Here is a 21,413-nt window from a genome sequence, read left to right as displayed (position 1 = left end):
CCCCAAGAGGAGAACCTGGAATACTTATATATTAGAAGATGGCGCAAAAATCACACCCACAACACATTTATTAAATTACAAAGGTAGCCACCCCTTTAAAGCTACAAACACAAGATCAGGGTAATATTAGCACAACCTCGGAGATGTCAAGTCGTATTGACAATACTAGACCCAGATCTTCGAGCGTGGGCTCAAATTTACCGCCAAAATTCAGAAACATAAAATATACCCAACAAGATGACAAACAGCGCCCATCATCTGGCCTGTAGATACATCCCACCATTTAGAAATTCAGGGAGCTAGAGCCACTCAAATGTCATGACACACACAAACGGACGGATAATTGCTTGCAAATTGTTAACGAACGACAGGTACTTTTAGCATTTGCTTAATAAGGAAAAAAATCTATTTCTTAATATTCACCTTTTCCTAGGTTGCAATGAACTAAATTGTATTAAACAGAGAGATATTTGCAAAAAAAAAATAAAAATAAAATAAATAAATAAATCTTACCAATCATGTGGTTGGCAACGTGAATCTGGATTTCTCTTTCGTTCTCAAAGGTCATCTGGCATTTGATGCATTGATAAGTCTTTTTCTGTTAGGTGCGGGGGGGAAAAAAAAGAAGAAACGATTATGCACGGACAGACAGGTAAAAACAAAAAATGGAGATTAAAATGGAGCAAGTTATTCTCTTTAATATGTCATTGTGGCGTCTTTGTTTTGGCTATATATCTAGGGTTTTCACATCACAATCTGCATTAAAAAGGAGACGAACGGCCACCGAGGCTATTTTAGACTTCTACCCTTTCAGGAAGAGTTTTCAGCAGGCTCGTTATCATCATAGCAATGATTACAGTGACATAACACATGTGATGATACAAGATCAACCAACCACAAAAGTTAATATCACAGCTGACCCTGCTGCTTTCACAATCACCTCTGCACATGCTCATTAGATGCTTTAATCGAAAGGCAGGGTCAGCTGTTGCTGCTAATGTGCATGTGCATTTCCTGAAAAGGACAGGAAGTGTGAGTGTAAAATAGCCCCGTGGGACAATGGAGAAACTGCAAGATTTATTTTAATTTTTAATACAAGTTGTGATATATAAAAAATAATAATAATTGTGATAAAAGTTTTAAATAATACATTTTATAAAAAAAATGAATAAATAAACCTGATTTAAACAATAGGTCATTTTCAGAGGACAAATTTGCTTTACCTGACTCTTCCCGGGAGAAGGATCAGGTAATTGGGATTTCAATGGCCAATTCTTTTAATTTCAGAGAATCAACAGCCAGAGATATCTGGCAGAAACTTTCTCCTCTCTCTTCTTGTGGAATGGAAAACCAGGGACTGAATTCCTATACTAAAATGTGGGGAAAAATTAAAATTTGGAGCATTGCATGAAATTTTATTACTAGGACTGATGCACACAGTAGTAGACACTGTCGTAAGTTAGAGATTCTGCCCTAAAGTCAATGAAGTCCCAAAAAACAAGCCAAAATTAGAGGATTTCTATGGGATCCAACATCTCACTATGTAATGAAAGGCCCCATAATAGCCTGTAAGTGCCCAATTCAGACTCAGCCATGAACAGGAGACCAAAGGATTACGGATAGCCATCATAGTATTGGTTGCTCGAGATTGGAGGACCACAAATATTTTACAGTTGGGTCCTGAAGAATTTAGACGAGGACAAAATTTTGATAATTTAGTCTCTGTTCATCGGTAAAATGGATTTTAAACAAAGTCATCAAAAAAGTTTGAAGTGTAAATCAGATTTACATTAAAAGGAGTGGTCTAAAAAAAACATAAAATAAAGCAATGTAGGATTGCCGAGAAGCCCAACGATCACAACATCAGTCCATCGACAGTGGTCGCACATGATCATTATTGCCCTATTAACACAGTGGACTTTGGGTCACCTCTTTTCATCAACAGGGACCCCACTATCCAGACCGCCCCAATCATAGATTTAGCATCTATCCTGTGGACTGGTGATCAGTGTTGAGTTTGTACACAGTCCCACTATTTTCACAATCTGAAAAGTAACTGGACACACAAGTATAGTCCTTATTTGTAATACATGGATGCAATTTCCATGTAGTCAATACCAGCCTGAGGTCCAGAACGCACAATTGTCTGTACATGTTTTCAGTGGTTAGTATGCAGAGATGTATAAACCCTCTTCTTGATCGTAGGCTTTTACGAGCAGCCACTTGGGAAGGATTTTGACTTGGCTAAATGGTGTGAAGGGTTTTTCTCAACGGAAGAATTCCGTGATCATCTAGTTACCTTCCAAAGTTCCCGGGCAGTTTTAGTTTTGGTCAGTTTTCCAGTACATGCCTTCTTTTTCAGAATGTACTGAACTTTTGATTTGGCCACTCCTAAAGTACTTGCTAGCTCTCAGATATGGTTTTTTTTGCTTCTATTTTTCCCCATTAATGATGTCCTCTTTTACTCTTTGGACCATATACTGAAACTATCCATGATCTGCTACGAACCGCAAATTCAACACATGAAGCCCCCGTACACATGAGATAGCTGTTGTCTGAGCGTTCCCGACAGACCCCTTACAGTGTCCAAAAGTATTAGCTGCTTGGGAAATACAATCGGTTAAATCCGTCTCTTCCCTGACATCACCTATTGGGCGAGGTCTGATGTGTATAGAGGCCTCCTAACTATCAGCTGATCCTGCTACTGTCAGTTGGTCTGGCCAACTTTACCATAACGTCTATTTGGGCTCTCAACTGATCCTGTTGATGTCAGTTGGTCCGGCCAACTTTACCGCAATGTCTATTTGGGCTCTCAACTGATCCTGGTGATGTCAGTGGGTCCAGCAAACTTTACCGTAATGTCTATTTGGGCTCTCAACTGATCATGGTGATGTCAGTGGGTCCGGCAAACTTTATCATAATGTCTATTTGGGCTCTCAACTGATCCTGGTTATGTCAGTGGGTTCGGCAAACTTTACCGCAATGTCTATAGAGGCCTCCCAACTCCCAGCTGATACGTCGATGTCAGTATCTTTGGCTAACTTTACCGTAACGTCTATTTGGCCCCTCAGCTGATCCTGGTGATGTCAGTTGATCCGTCCAACTTTACCGTAACGTCTATTTGGCCCCTCAGCTGATTCTGGTGATGTCAGTTGGTCCGTTCAACCTTACTGTAACGTCTATTTGGCCCCTCAGCTGATCCTTGTGATGTCAGTTGGTCCGTTCAACCTTACTGTAACGTCTATTTGGCACCTCAGCTGATCCTGGTGATGTCAGTGGGTCCATCCAACTTTACCGTAACGTCTATTTGGGCTCTCAGCTGATCCAGGTGATGTCAGTGGGTCCGACCAACTTTACTGTAATGTCTATTTGGGCTCTCAACTCTCAGCTAATCCTGGTGATGTCAGTGGGTCTGGCCAATGTCACTGTAATGTTTTGGGGGGCCTCCCAACTCACAGCTGATACCAACAATGTCAGCATGTTCGGCCAACTTTACCGTATTGACTATTTGGCCTCTCAACTCTAAGCGGATCCCACTGATGTCAGCAAGTTCAGCCAACCTTACCCTATTATGGATGGGTTGTTTTTTTTGTTTTGTTTTTTTTTAGAATCAACCCAGACCTTTTATTTCCTTATTCCGTCAGGGAATGATAATGATGTAAGGAGGCAACAGGTCACATCAAACCATGAAACGGTTTATTAGTCAGTTGTCCAATTAATTAATTTTAAGCCTGTGAAAATGGAGGGACTATGTAAAAAATAAACTGATGTATTTACTATACAGTTCAATCATAGCTTCGTGCTATTGCTTCAGTATTAATTAAACTTTACCGATCTGGTCACTGTCCAAATATTTCTGGAACCAACTTACAGAAAACACAATCTTCAGGTTCATCAATTCCAAAGTTCTCCTAATAAAGTGAACTGGAAATAATGGTCCGGAACAAAACCATTTCACTAATTTGTCTCTTTTATGCATTTATTAATATTGAATTATTTGCATTTTTTATACTTCAAAAATCACATTTAACCGTGGGCAGTAGCGGGGATCCTATTAACCGGGGCATGGCAATTGACAATTATTGAATTACGTTGACTACTAATTTTCTCGCAGAGGTATAGAGCCAAAAGTTAAGAATACATTTTCTAATTTTTCTCTGATCAAACCTCTGATGTTACATGTGGTCAGTGTATACTAGCCTCAAATTATAGCAGCATATTGGATAGAGGAGCCTGGGAATCATTTTTATGAATGCTCACTCAACAGATTATCAGCATTTGTAGAGATAAAGCTGGCACATTCTAGTGCTAGAATACTCTGTGCCCTCCAACAGTGGAATGTTGCCTTGATGATTTACCCATCAGGACAATAACTTTCCCCTTCTTTAGTACATTCTGCATAAAGCTCGGGCCTTCAAAAAGGCCCCTGATAGAGTAGAAAACCAGATCCATCCAACAGAAGGAACTCCTCGATAACACCGTGCAAAACACTGCGAATGCACTAGTTCCCTATGCCAGGCACAATGAATAACGCTGATGGACAGGTCTGGTTCTAGGCCATGGAGAAAGTTCAGAGCACCCTACACACTCGGGAGAAGGCTGTATTAAATTAGGCAGCAATTCTTCGAAGAAGACCATGGTGCTGAAGCTATAATAACTATATGTCAGTGGCTCATTATTTTCCATTTAGCTGGAAATGGTACAATGATATAATGGACAACCTCAATGTATAGGGGAAATACATTGGTTCATTGCTGGTAACTCCTATTGAACAGGGAACACCTAATTGTTCACTTTTTGCCATAAGACTGGAAGCAACTAAAAATTGTAGACCCTCTTTATGCATCATTCATCATTGTTACTACTCAGTCAAAAAGATATTTGAAGACAAAGCCACATGAAACGTTCACTTACTCTGGGGAGTGGAGATGTTTGCGCCACTTTTCTTTGGCCACTAGCATCAAGTGCCAAGTCTCTATGGTCAATCTGGATATGACTTTCCAAGTCCTCCGCGCTCTCAAACTTGACACTGCACTCAGGGCATCGTAGACTGGCACATAGCCGCTCAGAGACATCTTGCGAGGTTGGGTTAGAGGGTTGTCCATTGGTGGTCCTGTTTAAGCAGCTAGCACACAGTCCGTAGGGTAAGCCATTAACATCTAACTTTATAAGGTCCTGCTTGTTTCGGAACTCTTTTAAGCACAGGGCACATTTATACATCTTCTGAAAGGTTTGCCCATTAGGGGAAGAGGCAGCAGAGCTTCCGGTCAGCTTTTGCATATGGAATGTTCCATGAATTTTAAGTTCGAGGGTAGATGTGACAGTCTGCATACAGACCACACAGCGAAATCCAGTTAAGGAATTTCTGAGGTCTGGATGCATCTGACAGTGCTCAATGAACTCTTCCTCACTCTGAAGAGGCATTTTACAGATCCTGCAGGTCCCGGTGTCCAAGCTTTTGCTGTGAGTAACTTTATGTTCAGTTAGTGTTAATAGGGATGGGAAACGTTCTCCACAAATGGGACACATGTAATGCTTTGCGGGACCCCTGTGGGTCTGCATATGTTCTCGTAGACCATTCTCAGAGAAGAAAGTTCTAGAGCAGATATTGCACTTGTGGCTGCCCTTGATGAACTCAGCTTTCTTTCTCGAGCCATCGTCTTCACCCGGTCTTATGTTATGATCTCGTAAACGATGATTCTGGAGTAGGACCTCCATGGTGTATGCCGCACCACAGATGTCACAGCCATACATTGGCTCAGAAGCATCCACGTCATCTTCACTGGCTTCATGGCTGTTGGAAATCTCTGGGTTCTTCATCAACACACTTGGGACTTCTGCAGCCTCGGACTTTTTGCTTGCTGGCACCATTCCATTAGCAGTGCCATTTTGATTATTGGTGTCAAAAACACAATGCTTTTCTCGCAGGTGCTTCTCTAGGAGAATAATTGCATGGAAAGCCTTACTGCAGAACTTACAATTGTACTTCTTACTGTGAGTCGTTATATGACACTGCAGCTCCACTTCCGTGCTGAACGTTTCTCCACAGAAGATGCACTTATGTGATTTTGCTGGATTACCCAAATGGCTATGCTTGACATGAAGTTGGAGGTCTACTTCTTTTCTAAAGTCCCAGTTACAAGCTGTACAACGGTACATCTTCTTCTCGTTGCTGTGTTTTACCGCCAGATGCACTTGGATGGAAACCTTAGAATCAAAGACTTCTTGGCAAAGTGTGCAATGATATAATACAAAAGTATGCATGTCCAATAAGTGCTTTTGCAGATCATCCACAGAGGAGAACTGCTTATCACAGCTCTCGCACACGTAATGTGTGGACGTGGTCATGTAGTGAACGGTGAGGTGCTGCAGGAGGGAGTCTTGGGAGTCAAAGTCCTCTTTGCATTGTGGGCAGGATTGCTTTCTTAGGAGCAACTCTAAGTGTGACTTCAAATGAGTCTGAAACGTGTCAAAGTTGGAAAACTTCATATCGCACTGGTTACAGGGATACTCTCCATTGGACATAGAATTTAGGCTTGGACACAACCGTTGCCTTTTAGGGGATGAAACCTCAACGTCTGAAGATACTGGACTCTGCTCGGATTTTGACTTTTTATTATTTGCCAGTGGGATGTTCTTGTGATTTTCTTTAATATGCTTAGTAAGTTTCAATATAGATCCAAATATGGGGGAGTTTGTGCAATACGGGCACGAGTACACTTCCATGAAGGATTGCGACGGCTGGATAACCGGGGACTCGAGCTTTGAACTCCCTACGTTACAATGGGTTTGCTGAATATGTTCAGTTAGTGAGGACTCTGTTAGAAACCCCATAGAACACTGGTTACAAAAAAAGGCATTATTGCCCTCTTGAGGAGTAGCATTCGGGCCACAATGAGAGATCCGGATATGCTCCTGGAGGCTGTTAATGTCCGCAAACATCTCTGGACAATAGTTACAGTGGAAGGCCGTTATGTTGCTGAACTGTACCATGGGGTATGCGTGGTTTTTATGGACTTTTCTTACATGCTCATTAAGATTATACAGGGTGGGCAACGAATCCAAACAGATTTGACAGGTGTGACTTTGTTGAGGTTTGTCAACGTGAATAGTTTTTAAGTGGATTTCCAAGACGGCCAAACTGTTGAAATCTCTTTTTGTGCAATAAGGACAACTGTAGGTAATTTTGGGCCAATTTTGGCTATCCTCTCTGTCCACCGATAACGTTTTCTTATGCAATCTTATTGGCTTGAGGGTGGAGTCGGGAGTAGACCCCCGTTCTACCGATGCGCTGGAGTCGGGGGTGGCACTGCTCATCGATTCTACGCTGCATCGGACTGGATCGGGACTAATGCTGTGATTGCTTGAGTCCGGCTGTCTGTGACTATCTAAGTGACAGTAGACTTCTTCAACGGAGGAAAACTGCTCTGGACACATGGGGCACTTATGTTTTTTGTTGGCATGGACTTGATCGATGTGGGTGAGCAGAGTGGTTTCATCCGCAAATACTTCAGGGCAATGAATACATTGCAGGTCTGCTTTCTCCGAGAGCTGGGGATGTCTCGTCATCACGTGCTTCTCCAGTTCGTCAGTCTGGCTAAAGGTCTCCTCGCAATAATCGCACATGAAGTCGTCTTTTTTCATGTCTTTGTCCGTCTTGGCCAAATGTTCCTTGTTTTTCTTGTGGGCCTGCATGTGACTCTGCAGAGAACTGGTGGAGGAAAATCCTCGCTTGCACACCGTACACTTGAAAGGTTTGCTGGAGCTGTGCGTTTTCAGATGAATTTTAAGGTGGTCACTCCGAGAGAAGGCTGCTTCACATTCGTGGCAGTGATACTTTTTATCCCCGGTGTGAAGTTTGATGTGGCGATCCCTACTTCTCTTGTGCTTAAATAGACGACTGCAGTACGTGCATTTAAAGGGAAGTTTGTCGCTGTGGATCTGTTCGTGCCTTTTCAGGTAGCTCAGGCGACTGAAAGACTTGTCACAAAACTGGCAGGGATACGGCAACCCAGATCCCCCTTCCTCTTCTCCTATGCCGAGATCACACCCATCCCCTATCATCTGAGTGGGTGATGCAACGTCTTTGCTGGAGGGAGATGAAGCCACCCAGGAGAATTGTGGGTCGTCATCACCATCTGTAATGGGAAAGCAGAAAGGAGATTAAAAACAATTCCCAGTGCATCTGTGAAATAAGGCCACAGCTCTTTAGCAGAACCTAGGGCTTCTACCAATCTACATCTTCTAACAGTTAACAAATAATTCTACAAAGACAGAGCGTAAAAGGCCAAGACTAAAAAAAAAAAAAAAGGAAACATAGCAGAAAAACAATTTTCACAATATAACCCTCAAGTTTAGCTCTGCATGTAATGACTGCTGTGATTTCTTTGAAATAGAAAATTGCACAAACATATGATGAGAGGACAGACTGCTTAATGGTTGCACTGGAACGTTTTTTGTATTAGGCTGCCAGCTATCATAGCGTTTCCCTTCTGTAGGGGAAACTGGATCCAGATATCCTGGGAATATGATGGATTCTGAAATACTATCCTCACTATATGCAGGTGCACCTCTAGTTTTCTCCTTCTAACTCTTAGGTGAGAGCCCAGATTTGGCCAAATATCAAATATCAAAACGCTAGTTCCAAATATACATTATTTACCCTAAGCCCAACAATCAGATTATTCATAAAACCTTAATTCTTGCTTTTTTACGAGACATTGACCATTGGAAGCATTTAAACCAATATTAGGTTGGATGAACACAGACATTCATGGTCTGAGTATGGACCACCATGCACAGACCGGCCACGAGCCTCCTGACCCAAACTGGACAGCCTCATATGCCTAGAAAACTGTTGGGTCAGGAGACCCACGCCTTGTCCATACTCAAGCCATGAATGTTAGATGGGTGAAGCCAAGCTAAAGGCCACCACACAAGAGAAAAGATACCGAAAATGTCTGAACATCTAATTGTATGGGGGCTTCCAACTCTCCTAAAAAATATCAGACGTATTAAAATTTAACACCTGATCCGTGAAGTGATGGTTAGTTTGCAGATAGGTAAAGAGTCTTAAAGTATAAAGGTTTCATTAGAAATAGGAAAATAAAGCGTTTGCAGGGTCCCATGCCACATTCATAACCCCTCATAGAGACCCACTACAAAATGGTCAATATCGGAACCATCACCCCAAGCCATAATCATGTCCTCCATAGCTAAACACTAAATGGACTGATGCTGTACAGAACATTTTAGGTCTATTTCCAGACTAAAATGTACTTTTTAACATTTTGAGCTTTTCAAATGGCAAATTTCCATCTACGTTTTTTCAAGATTTTATAAATGCTGTTTCAACTGCATACACAAGCTTTCAAGGACATCTAGCCCCAAAGAGAGAGGAAGAGACTCCCCGGAGTGTGAAAAAACAGGAAGGAGTCAGCTGCACAGAGAAATCCCGGGTGTCTGCTGGATGAGATACATGAAAAGGCAGAGCTGGGCTCTGTCAGGCCAGCTGGGTCCCATACACACATGGACGGAGCACGTAGTGGGGGCTAAGGTGGAAAAAGTCACGCTGTGTCTGGCTTCAACCTTAAAATCTGTATCACTTCTATATAGCCCTTCCTACAACTACTACTCATATATTGGAACATAACTATAGACAAAATAAGGACATTAATGGAAGAACTGTCAAAAAGGGAACCTGTCACATTGAACATAATGTGTGATCTGCAGGGGGTATTTTGTAGATCAGGAGGAGCTGACCAGATTGATATATAGTTTTATAGAAAAAGATCAGAATAATTTGTAATTTACTCATTTATATCCCAGCTCTGTACATGCCAGAGAGTCCAGAAGGTGGTCCATCCATGCAAGGAAGTCCAGAAGGCGGTCCAACCATGCAAGGGCGTCCAGTAGGCGGTCCAACCATGCAAGGGCGTCCAGTATGCGGTCCAACTTTATGATTGATAGCCTGCACTCTATGACTTCATACAGGTATAACGGTCAATCACTAAGCAGGACAGCCTAATGGACTCCTCAGCATACCCACAAAACTAAATATATATTAGTTATACTTATATGATTGTGGGTACGTGTAGGAGTCCAGTAGGCTGTCCTACTTTATTACTGACAGCCTTCCCTGTAAGTCCTCCGAAATTACCGTATATACTCGAGTATAAGCCGACCCCCCTAATTATGCATCAAAAAACTAGGATAACTACTTGACTCGAGTATAAGCCTAGGGTGGAAAATGCAGCAGCTACGGGTAAATGTTAAAAATAAAAATAGATACCAATAAAAGTAAAATTAATTGAGACATCAGTAGGTTAAGTGTTTTTGAATATCCATATTGAATCAAGAGCCCCATATAATGCTCCATGCAGTTCTTTATGGCCCCATAAGATGCTCCATACAAAATATGCCCCATATAATGCTCCATGCAGTTCTTTATGGCCCCATAAGATGCCCCATATAATGCTACATTCAGTTCTTTATGGCCCCGTAGATGCTCCATATAATGCTCCATGCAGTTCTTTATGGCCCCATAAGATGCTCCATATACAAATATGCCCCATATAATGCTACATTCAGATCTTTATGGCCCCGTAGATGCTCCATATAATGCTCCATGCAGTTATGACCCCATATAATGCTCCATGCAGTTATGGCCCCATATAATGCTCCATGCAGTTATGGCCCCATATAATGCTCCATGCAGTTATGGCCCCATAGATGCCCCATATAATGCTCCATGCAGTTATGGCCCCATATAATGCTCCATGAAGTTATGGCCCCATAGATGCCCCATATAATGCTCCATGCAGTTATGGCCCCATAGATGCCCCATATAATGCTCCATGCAGTTATGGCCCCATATAATGCTCCATGCAGTTATGGCCCCATATAATGCTCCATAGAGTTATGGCCCCATAGATGCCCCATATAATGCTCCATGCAGTTATGACCCCATATAATGCTCCATGCAGTTATGGCCCCATATAATGCTCCATGCAGTTATGGCCCCATATAATGCTCCATGCAGTTATGACCCCATATAATGCTCCATGCAGTTATGGCCCCATATAATGCTCCATGCAGTTATGGCCCCATATAATGCTCCATGCAGTTATGGCCCCATAGATGCCCCATGCAGTTATGACCCCATATAATGCTCCATGCAGTTATGGCCCCATATAATGCTCCATGCAGTTATGACCCCATATAATGCTCCATGCAGTTATGGCCCCATATAATGCTCCATGCAGTTATGGCCCCATATAATGCTCTATGAAGTTATGGCCCCATAGATGCCCCATAGATGCTCCATGCAGTTCTTGCCATGCATTGTGCCACATGTAATGCTGCTGCTGCACTAAAAAAAAAAAAAATGACATCCTCACCTCTCGTCGCTGCTCCTCAGCGTCCCGTCTCTCCGCACTGACTGTTCAGGCAGAGGGCGGCGCGCACACTAATACGTCATTGCGCCCTCTGACCTGAACAGTCACAGCAGGAGGATGGGAAGACGGAGCGGCGCCCAGCAGATGGAACGCGGACAGGTGAATATGACATACTTACCTGCTCCCGGTGCTCCTGACGCGGTCCCTGCATGTCCCACGGTCTTCGGGTGCGGCAGCTTCTTCCTGTAGTGAGCGGTCACATGGTACCGCTCATTACAGTAATGAATATGCAGCTCCACCCCTATGGGAGTGGAGTCTATATTCATAACTTTAATGAGCGGTACCAGTGACCGCTGAACAGGGGAAGAAGCTGCAGGCACCCGAAGACCGTAGGACAGGCAAGGACAGCGTCAGGAGCGCTGGGAGCAGGTGAGTATTTGACAGGCGCCACTCCCCCTCACCCGCCGACCCCCCGGCCTTCCATGACTCGAGTATAAGCCGAGAGGGGCACTTTCAGCCCATTTTTTTGGGCTGAAAATCTCGGCTTATACTCGAGTAAATATGGTATCTATAATATAACGCTGGGAGCGTCACTCTGTCCGAAGCCTTTATAGACTGCGCAGGCGCAAGCGCCGGCGCAGTCTGGCCCCCACAGAGTGACGCTCCCAGGAGATCGCGGTATGCGTAAGCACTGAACGCATACCGCAATCTCCACCGGAGAGTCAGGGACCGCCAGGAGGGTAAGTATATTCACCTTTCCCCATTCCAGCGCTGCGTGCGGCTCAGTCTCCCGGCTCCTTTGCTGTGACAGTTCAGAGGGCGCGATGACGCGGCACGGTGGCACAGTGGTTAGCACTGCAGCCTTGCAGCGCTGGGGTCCTGGGTTCTAATCCCACCCAAGACAACATCTGCAAAGAGTTTGTATGTTCTCTCCGTGTTTGCGTGGGTTTCCTCCGGGCACTCCGGTTTCCTCCCACATTCCAAAGACATACTGATAGGGATTCTAGATTGTGAGCCCCATCGGGGACAGTGATGATAATGTGTGCAAAACTGTAAAGCGCTGCGGAATATGTTAGCGCTATATAAAAATAAAGATTATTATTATATTATTATTAATGCGCGCCGGCGCCGCCCTCTGACTTACCAGTTACAGGCAGAGGAGCCAGAGTGTGTCTTCAAGAAAATGGCGCCGGAAAGCGCGGACTGCGCAGGCGCCGATTCCTGCTGCCGGAATCGGCGCCTGCGCAGTCCGCGCTTTCCGGCGCCATTTTCTTGAAGACACACCTGCAGTGGAGCCGGACGATAGGCGAGTATGGTATTTTTTTTTTTATATGGCAGCAGCATACGGGGGCATACACACTGGAGCGTCTTATGGGGGGGCATATAATACAATGGTGGCGCAGGATGGGAGCAGCACATGACAGAACGGGCGCAGGATGGCAGCAGCACATGACAGAACGGGTGCAGGATGGGAGCAGCACATGACAGAACGGGCGCAGGATGGCAGCAGCACATGACAGAACGGGCGCAGGATGGGAGCAGCACATGACAGAACGGGCGCAGGATGGGAGCAGCACATGACAGAACAGGGGAGCAGGATGGGAGCAGCACATGACAGAACGGGCGCAGGATGGCAGCAGCACATGACAGAACGGGCGCAGGATGGCAGCAGCACATGACAGAACGGGCGCAGGATGGGAGCAGCACATGACAGAACGGGTGCAGGATGGCAGCAGCTCATGACAGAACAGGGGAGCAGGATGGGAGCAGCACATGACAGAACGGGGGCGCAGGATGGGAGCAGCACATGACAGAACGGGGGCGCAGGATGGGAGCAGCACATGACAGAACGGGGGCGCAGGATGGGTGCAGCACATGACAGGATGGGAGCAGCAAATGACAGAATGGAGGCGCAGGATGGGAGCAGCACATGACAGAACGGGCGCAGGATGGCAGCAGCACATGACAGAACAGGGGAGCAGGATGGGAGCAGCACATGACAGAACGGGCGCAGGATGGCAGCAGCACATGACAGAACGGGTGCAGGATGGGAGCAGCACATGACAGAACGGGCGCAGGATGGCAGCAGCACATGACAGAACAGGGGAGCAGGATGGGAGCAGCACATGACAGAACGGGGGCGCAGGATGGGAGCAGCACATGACAGAACGGGGGCGCAGGATGGGAGCAGCACATGACAGAACAGGGGAGCAGGATGGGAGCAGCACATGACAGAACGGGGGCGCAGGATGGGAGCAGCACATGACAGAACGGGGGAGCAGGATGGGAGCAGCACATGACAGAACGGGGGCGCAGGATGGGAGCAGCACATGACAGAACGGGGGCGCAGGATGGCAGCAGCACATGACAGAACGGGGGCGCAGGATGGGAGCAGCACATGACAGAACGGGGGCGCAGGATGGGAGCAGCACATGACAGAACGGGGGTGCAGGATGGGAGCAGCACATGACAGTATGGGGATGCAGGATGGAGCAGCACATGACAGAATATATATATATATATATATATATACATATACACACACACACACACACATATCTACATATGCTGTTGTGTGAAATATATAGTTGTGTGAAAAAGTGTTTGCTCCCTTTCTGATTTCCTATTATTTCACACACAAAGAACACAAGTAAACACAAAATGCAGTTTTTAAAATAAGGTCTTTACTATTAAGGGAAAAGAAATCCAAACATACAGGGTCCTGTGTGAAAAAGTGGTTGCCCTCCTCCTTAAAACATAAATTAACTGATTAATTGATTTCCCCCTAAACCTAATAAGTGGTTTTGCAATCATTGGCAGCAACAACTGCAATCAAATGTTTGCGATAACTGGCAATGAGTCATTTAAGACACTCAGGAGGTATTTTGGCCCACTCATCTTTGCAGAATTGTTGTAATTCAGCCACATTGGAGGGATTCAGAGAATGAACCGCCTTTTTAAGGTCATGCCACAGCATTGCAATCGAATTAAGGTCAGGACTCTGACTAAGCTCCTCTAAAGCCTTAATTTTGTTTTTCTTAAGCCAGTCAGAGGTGGACTTGTTGGTGTGTTTTGGATCATTGTCCTGCTGCATAACCCAAGTGCACTTCAGCTTGAAGTCACGAACAGATGGCCGGACATTCTCCTTCAGGATATGTTGGTAGACAACAGAATTCATAGTTTCATTTACAACAGCAAGTCTAGGTCCTGAAGCAGCAAAACAGCCCCAGCCCATCACACTACCATCATCATATTTTACTGTTGGTATGATATTCAGTTTCTGAAATGCTGTGTTAGTTCTATGCCAGATGTAATGGGACATACACCTACCAAAAAGTTCAACCTTTGTCTCGTCAGTCCACCCAAAAGTCTTGGGGATTATCAAAATGTTTTCTGGCAAAACTGAGACGAGCCTTTATGTTCTTATTACTCAACAGATGTTTTCTTTTTGGAACTCACACAGGCCATTTTTACCTCCTCTCTTTCCTAAGATGGAATCTTGAACACTGACCTTACCTGAGGCAAGTCTGGCTTGCAGTTCTTTGGATGCTGTTGTGGGGTCTTTTATGACCTCTTGAATGAGTCATCGCTGTGCACTTGGAGTAATTTTGGTTAGCCAGTAACTTCTGGGAAGGGTCACCACCACTGTGCCATGTTTTTGCATTTGTGGATAATGTCTCTCATTGTGGTTCGCTGGAGTCCCAAAGCTTTAGACATGGCTTTATAACCTTTTCAAGACTGATAGATCTCAATTACTTTGTTTCTCATTTGTTCCAGAAATTCCTTGGATCACAGCATGATGTCTAGCATTTGAGAATGTTTTGGTCTACTTCACTTTGTCAGGCAGGTCCTATTTAAGTGATTTCTTGACTGAGAACAAGTGTGACAATAATCAGACCTGCGTGTGGCTAGAGAATTTGAACTCTGTTTCCCAAAGATGTGATAAACCAGAGTTAAAGGGTTTTTTCCATGAACAAAAGTTAATTGTAATCAAAAGATCTTTGAAATAATAATGACTCCCATAATTGGATGTGTTTAAATCAAATGTTCCTGTGCTGAGATAACCTTATAAATGTTCCCCTGCTGTGTACGGTGTAATGGCGGTGTCTGGTCGTACAGGAACAAGGTCTGATCATACCACAGCTCCTAGGGGGGGATGTGTGCTGGCATTACAGCATGGGATTGCAAATTATTATTTCTTTAAAGTAAAACATTGTTTAGGGAATCTTTTACCTCCCAAAAAGAATTAGCTGGGGCCCAATGCTGTAATGTCTGTATTCTCTTTTGCTTCCTCCCCTCCTCAGGACATGTGGTGTGATCAGACCAAGTTCCTGCACTGTTGGACACGACCAGTAGACTGTACACAGCAGGGACACATTTATAAGATTATCTCAGCACAGGAACATTTTATTTAAACACATCCAATTGTAAAATTTATTATTATTCCAAGATCCATTGATTAAAATCATCTTATTCGTGGGAACAATCACTTTTTCACACAGGACCTTGTAGGTTTGGATTTCTTTTTCCCTTAATTCCCTTAATAATAAAGGCCTTCATTTAAAAACTCCATTTTATGGTTACTTGTGTTATCTTTGTCTAATATTTAAATTTGTTTGGTGATCTGAAACATTTAAGTGTGACAAAAATGCGAAAGAATTAGAAATCAGGAAGGGGCAAACACTTTCACACAAATGTATCTATCATATATCAGTTAAATTTATGCTTGTGGGTATGCTTAAGAGTCGAGTAGGTGGTCGTACTTTGTGATTGACAGCTATGGCTCTTTGCAGACATATATGAAAGGCTATTAAAGTAGGATCACATGCAAAAAAACACAAATATACACACTATATATCATTCTGCTCGGCTTTCCTTATGTCGCCCACAGATAGGACTCGATATGCAATGTGTCAGGTTCCCTCAGGGACACAAGAAATCACGGACATCTGCAATTTCCAGCTAGCCGGCTGGTAAGGGATCTAATGCCCCATTCACCCTGGAAGTGAGCCAAGCTGCAATACCACAAGCAGCCAGTGAACAGAAATGGCGCTGTTTCTGGTGGAATTAGTCTTTAATACTGAAATATGTAAGGTGCATTTTATTGATATTAGACCAAACTTTCCAGAAAGAAAAAAAACAGACAGTAAGAAGTCCCGATTCTTTTCCAACACTGTCCAGGAATAGGATCACGATTTCGCTGAATGTCTTACAAAGGGGCAGGGAAAGAAGAAAAAGTTTTATGTCAGCCTCAGGAATACGCTATAAATGGTTCTAGGGTTGGATCACTGTTTTTCTTGGAAAACAGGCAGCGAGATCCTATATGCGGCTTCTTTTTCACGGGCTGGGGAGCGCAAACAGCTGCAGCCTAATTACATGTAAACTGTACCAAAACATTCCTTTTATCACAGGCTGTAAATCTGTTAGCATCTGGCTTGCCTTTGTTTCTTGCACAAGATACAAGCTTGTTTCTACATTTTTCTCACCTGTAGCGGTGATTAAAATTCATTATAAATGAAAGGATCGCGCACTAAAGCAAGTTCCTCTGTGTACCGTTCTAGAGTCAAATTAGGAACAGCTGCTTGCTAATTCATGCAGTGATGTTTGGCCGTGCTCTGTGAATCGATAAGAATTCCGCCAATTTCCCGGGAAATTTTAGGGTGATCCGTATATTTAGCCATGTGTTTGACTTCCACAAAGGGGCTGTGCGAAAAGAACAAAAACAGAGGCATTTACATCTCCTCCTGGATGTCGACTTTCCCCCAAACATTACTGAAGGCGGCCGGTCGCCAGCGAGCCCCACCGGTCAGAATGCGGACAGGTCTATCAAGACTTCCATTTTGGGCTAGAAATCTGGCGATGCAGGAGGAACACCTGTGCAGAGAATTGACCAATTATTTGGAGTTGATTTTTGTCGTAAACTGCGGCAAAAATTGTTGATCAATGTTCCGTCAGCAAAAATGGCAAAGTTTGTGCCACAAAAAAAAAAATAAGGTGGAGTGTTTTCGAGTTTACAATGTAAAAAGACACAAAATCACTTTATTTTTGCACTCATTCCTCATAAAAGGTGCACATTATGTTTTCCCAGGACTAAGAATGATGTGGCGTTCGAAACGCATTCGTTTTTTAGGAAGAGTATTAATTTCAACCTTTGGTAAAGTATGTATATTTTTTCACTTCTCGTTAATTGATCAAATAAAAGTGTGTGTGTGTATATATAATTTACTTCCTCTATTAAAATATATATATATATATATATTATACATATACACATACACACGCGTGCTTCATTCTCAAAAATTCTCGATTTACGGGTAAAATGTGTTTTCAGTGAATACAGATTTCCCCGTTATGGAGATAGGAGATGGCAGTTGGTGCTTATGAAGTTCTATGGAGAATTGTAACTGTCAGGTAGGTAGGGGTAAGACATGTGGCACTCTCACCGATCAGCTGTTACCAGGTCTCATGACTGCAGAAAGTGCACAATGGATGGAGATAGAACAGCACCACTCCATGTCCAACATATTGGCCATTCTCTGGTACTGCAGAGCAGCTCCTATCGAGGCGAACAGCAGCATCGGAAAATGAATGCGCCATTGTGGTCTGCTTCTGGAAACTGCTTTCTCATTTGGCCACTGCAGGATCTAATAGTAACGGAGATATGGGGGTGCCAGAGTTGTTAGACCCCCAAGCCATCTTATATGGATGACTTATCAAAAAGTCATCAATAATATAGTACTGGAAAGCCATTTCAATGCTAAATTATCTGGAAAACACCCCTCAGTATTCCAGAAGAAAACACACGGATCCCTGCTGGTCCTCAGAAGGCTCCTGTGCAACTGTCGCCAAATTCTAAATCTATGCTTTAGTTGCTTTCATCTTAGGTTAAGCTGGCCCCATTTAGTTTGGGGGTTCCCTCCAGGAACTTTGATTTCCTACCATACCCCAAGATCCTTGGAGTTCCCCAAGTCATGGCCCACAGATCACTATTTGAGTAGGAAATGCAAAATGATTTCAGTCTGCTCATACCGACAAACCTGTCATACCTACCAGGGCTGTGGAGTCGGAGTTGTGGAGTCGGAGCTTATTTTGGTGGAGTCGGAGGTTTGCCTTACTGACTTCACCGCCCTGATACGAATTATAGTGATTACCAGTCACTGAGCTTCTGCAATGCAGGACTGGGAACCTTTTTAATGGTCTCTCCACGGTAAAGAGTTAACGCAGCCCATACACGTAAGAGTCAACCAAAATCGCTGATATGGCCCTTAGTTGGTTGATTCTATCAAGATCATGGCTGAGGCCAGACATAAGTCAGAAAATATCATCTATTAGGTTGGAATATTTCATCTGAAACTAGACGTGTATGGCATGATCAGAGAGATCCAGCTGCCTAAGGACTCGTGCACAAGACCGATTTTCCCATCCGTGGTTTTCACAATAGCACTCATGCCTATGATATTCCATGGGGCTGTTCACGTCCTATATTGTTTCCCTTGGCCTAAGTGTTCCGCGGAAAAGAATTGGAGACATGTCTGATTTTGATCAGTGTCAGATCAAAATCGGTAATGCAAGTCTATGGGTCCGGGGAAGAAAAACAGGACCGATTTTCACGGACTGACAATGTAGAAAGTGGAGAAACGTTCCTCTTGGACGTGGAGAAAACAGTCCTGGGATTCTGTCCTAAGGCTTCACTCAGTACAATAAAATCAGATTGATACCGCTGATCAGACTCTGATCAGAGTTGGACCACTCGGTCCAAAAGGAACAAAAAAAATAAGTGAATAAAAAAATAAATAAAAATAATACATATGTTGAAAAACGCTTACCGTATTTACATTCTTAATGTTTCCCCTTTAATAGTATGTCATTGATTTCATCTAGCAAAATAGTATAAGACATCGCTGACTCCGAAAGCCAAAAATGAACATTAAAAAAAAAAAGAAAAATTAAAAGAAAAAATACATTAACGGAAAAAAAAAGAGGTTAAGAAAAAAAGGTTTTAACACTTCCTTGCCAATATCTTTTTTTGTTCTCCCCTAAAGTGCCAAAATTATTCAGAAATTGCCCCAAATACATTCTTGCCGATAGCTTGCCTCATCAAGCCGCCCCAGCTGGCACCCTGGGGGCAAACGTGACCTGCTCACCTACAATGACCTATGTTGGTGCACACTGGGACCTGTTCTATATTAGCAGGTCGAGGGCTCCCTGCGGATCCCAGGCCTTACTGTGACACACAATTAGTCTCGGCTCCTGAGCCGTCTGCCTTTGTCAACTCTTTGTTCATTAAAACAGGAACCTGCCAACCCCTTTTAAATTGAATTGAAATACGGGATTAAAAGGTGCTGCCCCTTTCGTATAATCAAACAGCGTCTCACTTTTGCACAAATTGTCTCTTTTTCTCATCCTGATCGCACACTTTATTGGGAAATTGCTCACTAATGCTCTGCTCCAGTTCAGTAACGCACTAATTCTCTACAGGGACATCACAATACAGAAATGTAAGAAAGGAGGCTCAGGAATTGGATACAACATCGCCGCCAGTAAAACATATCAGCAAAAAAATAATGGAGATATCCAAGCCAAGGGTGAAGAAACTAAGAATGGGTCAATCATAAGTAAAAGCCAAATATGTAATGCTATAATATAAAATATAAAGAAGTAAAACAATATAAAAAAACAAAAAGTCCAAAAAGGTTCCAAAGATCTCTCCGATCATATACGGTAAAGCAGAACAACCTTGCCAGATACAACGAGTCCTAGCCTTCACCCTAGCCCCGCGAGGCTGTCATTCCAACCCCAGATACTTAGAATAGACCGGTCCTCAGGGGTTCCCTTTGTTTCTCAGATCAAAAGGATAAGTTTCCTGCGTGGCCCAGTGCCACTTTGTCTGGGATAACAGACATCCTTGCTGGCCCCAGGATTACTCTCCGGGACAGATCAATAGAACCAGAGCTTAGCACCCACTGCAATGACCCCGATTTATCACGAGGAACATACGAGATAAAAGAAAGTCCCAAAAGTAAGGCTGAAACAGTGAGCGACTTTTTGGAGAAGAGATACAAAAAAAAAATCGGAGTAGCCTAAACTGGGTTCACACACTGACATCTCTGATAACACCCCTGCTAAAACCCTTTGCGCGTACACTATCAGTTTCCTGATCATGGAGATTATTTTGGATAACAGTGGAGAAGACCCTGGTGGACCTATCTAGGCCTGCACAAGTTCAATCTTCCTACAGCCTACGCTCTGTTCATCCATCAAGCCGCCACGGCTCGAGATCAAGCTTGAGGATGCTAATAATAATAATACATAGAGATGTTTTTGCCAGCGCATGACCAATCTCATATAGTCTACATCACCACTGGCACAGCAGGAACTCAACCCTAAGTAATCTCCAATTAGCAGGCCTTGGTTCACAGTTCCTCTGCTGGCCTCTGTTTACCATGTAAGCCTGGAAAAGCTCTGAATAGTATAGTATATATTAAAAGAATGCTGGGATGGATCACTAACAAAGCATCAGTCACCCATAGAAGACAGGCACTCTGTTCTGGCCGCTCCAGTTCACTTCCAGGTGTACGTGTACAGAGAGGTCACAGCAGAGAGGAGAGAAGGCGGTGCGTGCTACTCCGAACCTCCCCACTACTCGCGTGAACAAGCACTGTGCACAGATAGCACCCACTAAAGGCAAGCGAGCGCTGTAGATCAAGAGAGAAAGAGTCAACCCACATGCCATTAACAGTGGGATTGGTGGACTTATCAGCTTGGCCATGCTGATCAACTCACTGACATCACCATGAGCATGAGAAAGTCCTCAAGCTTGCGGTGCCGTGAGAAAGGTCAGTAGCGTTGATATCCAATAACTCCGTTCATCTCAATGGCGTCAGTGCGAGAGCCGTGAAAACTTTCCCTCGGCGCTGACGTCATTGAGGTGAACATAGTTCATTGGACATGAACCCCACTCACCTTTTTCCCGTCACCGCAAGGCACTGATCTGCGCAAGCACATGCAGCTCTTTGT

General features: G+C 43.9%; 1 protein-coding gene across 1 annotated transcript in view; it reads right to left on the bottom strand.

Moving 5' to 3' along the window:
- ZNF423 (zinc finger protein 423) overlaps nt 1-21,413 on the bottom strand; it is a 280,738-nt gene that overhangs the window by 148,621 nt on the left and 110,704 nt on the right. The window contains exons 4-5 of the mRNA XM_069738512.1: nt 4,915-8,138; nt 514-598 (exon numbers count right to left, since the gene is read on the bottom strand). Of these exons, the coding sequence (XP_069594613.1) occupies nt 514-598; nt 4,915-8,138 (3,309 nt within the window). The remainder of the gene's footprint in view (nt 1-513; nt 599-4,914; nt 8,139-21,413) is intronic.

The sequence above is a fragment of the Ranitomeya imitator genome, chromosome 9 (genome assembly GCF_032444005.1).
Source record: "Ranitomeya imitator isolate aRanImi1 chromosome 9, aRanImi1.pri, whole genome shotgun sequence".
Lineage (NCBI taxonomy): Eukaryota > Metazoa > Chordata > Amphibia > Anura > Dendrobatidae > Ranitomeya > Ranitomeya imitator.
The sequence above is the reverse complement of the archived record's forward strand: the minus strand, read 5'-3'. Positions and strand labels throughout refer to the sequence as shown.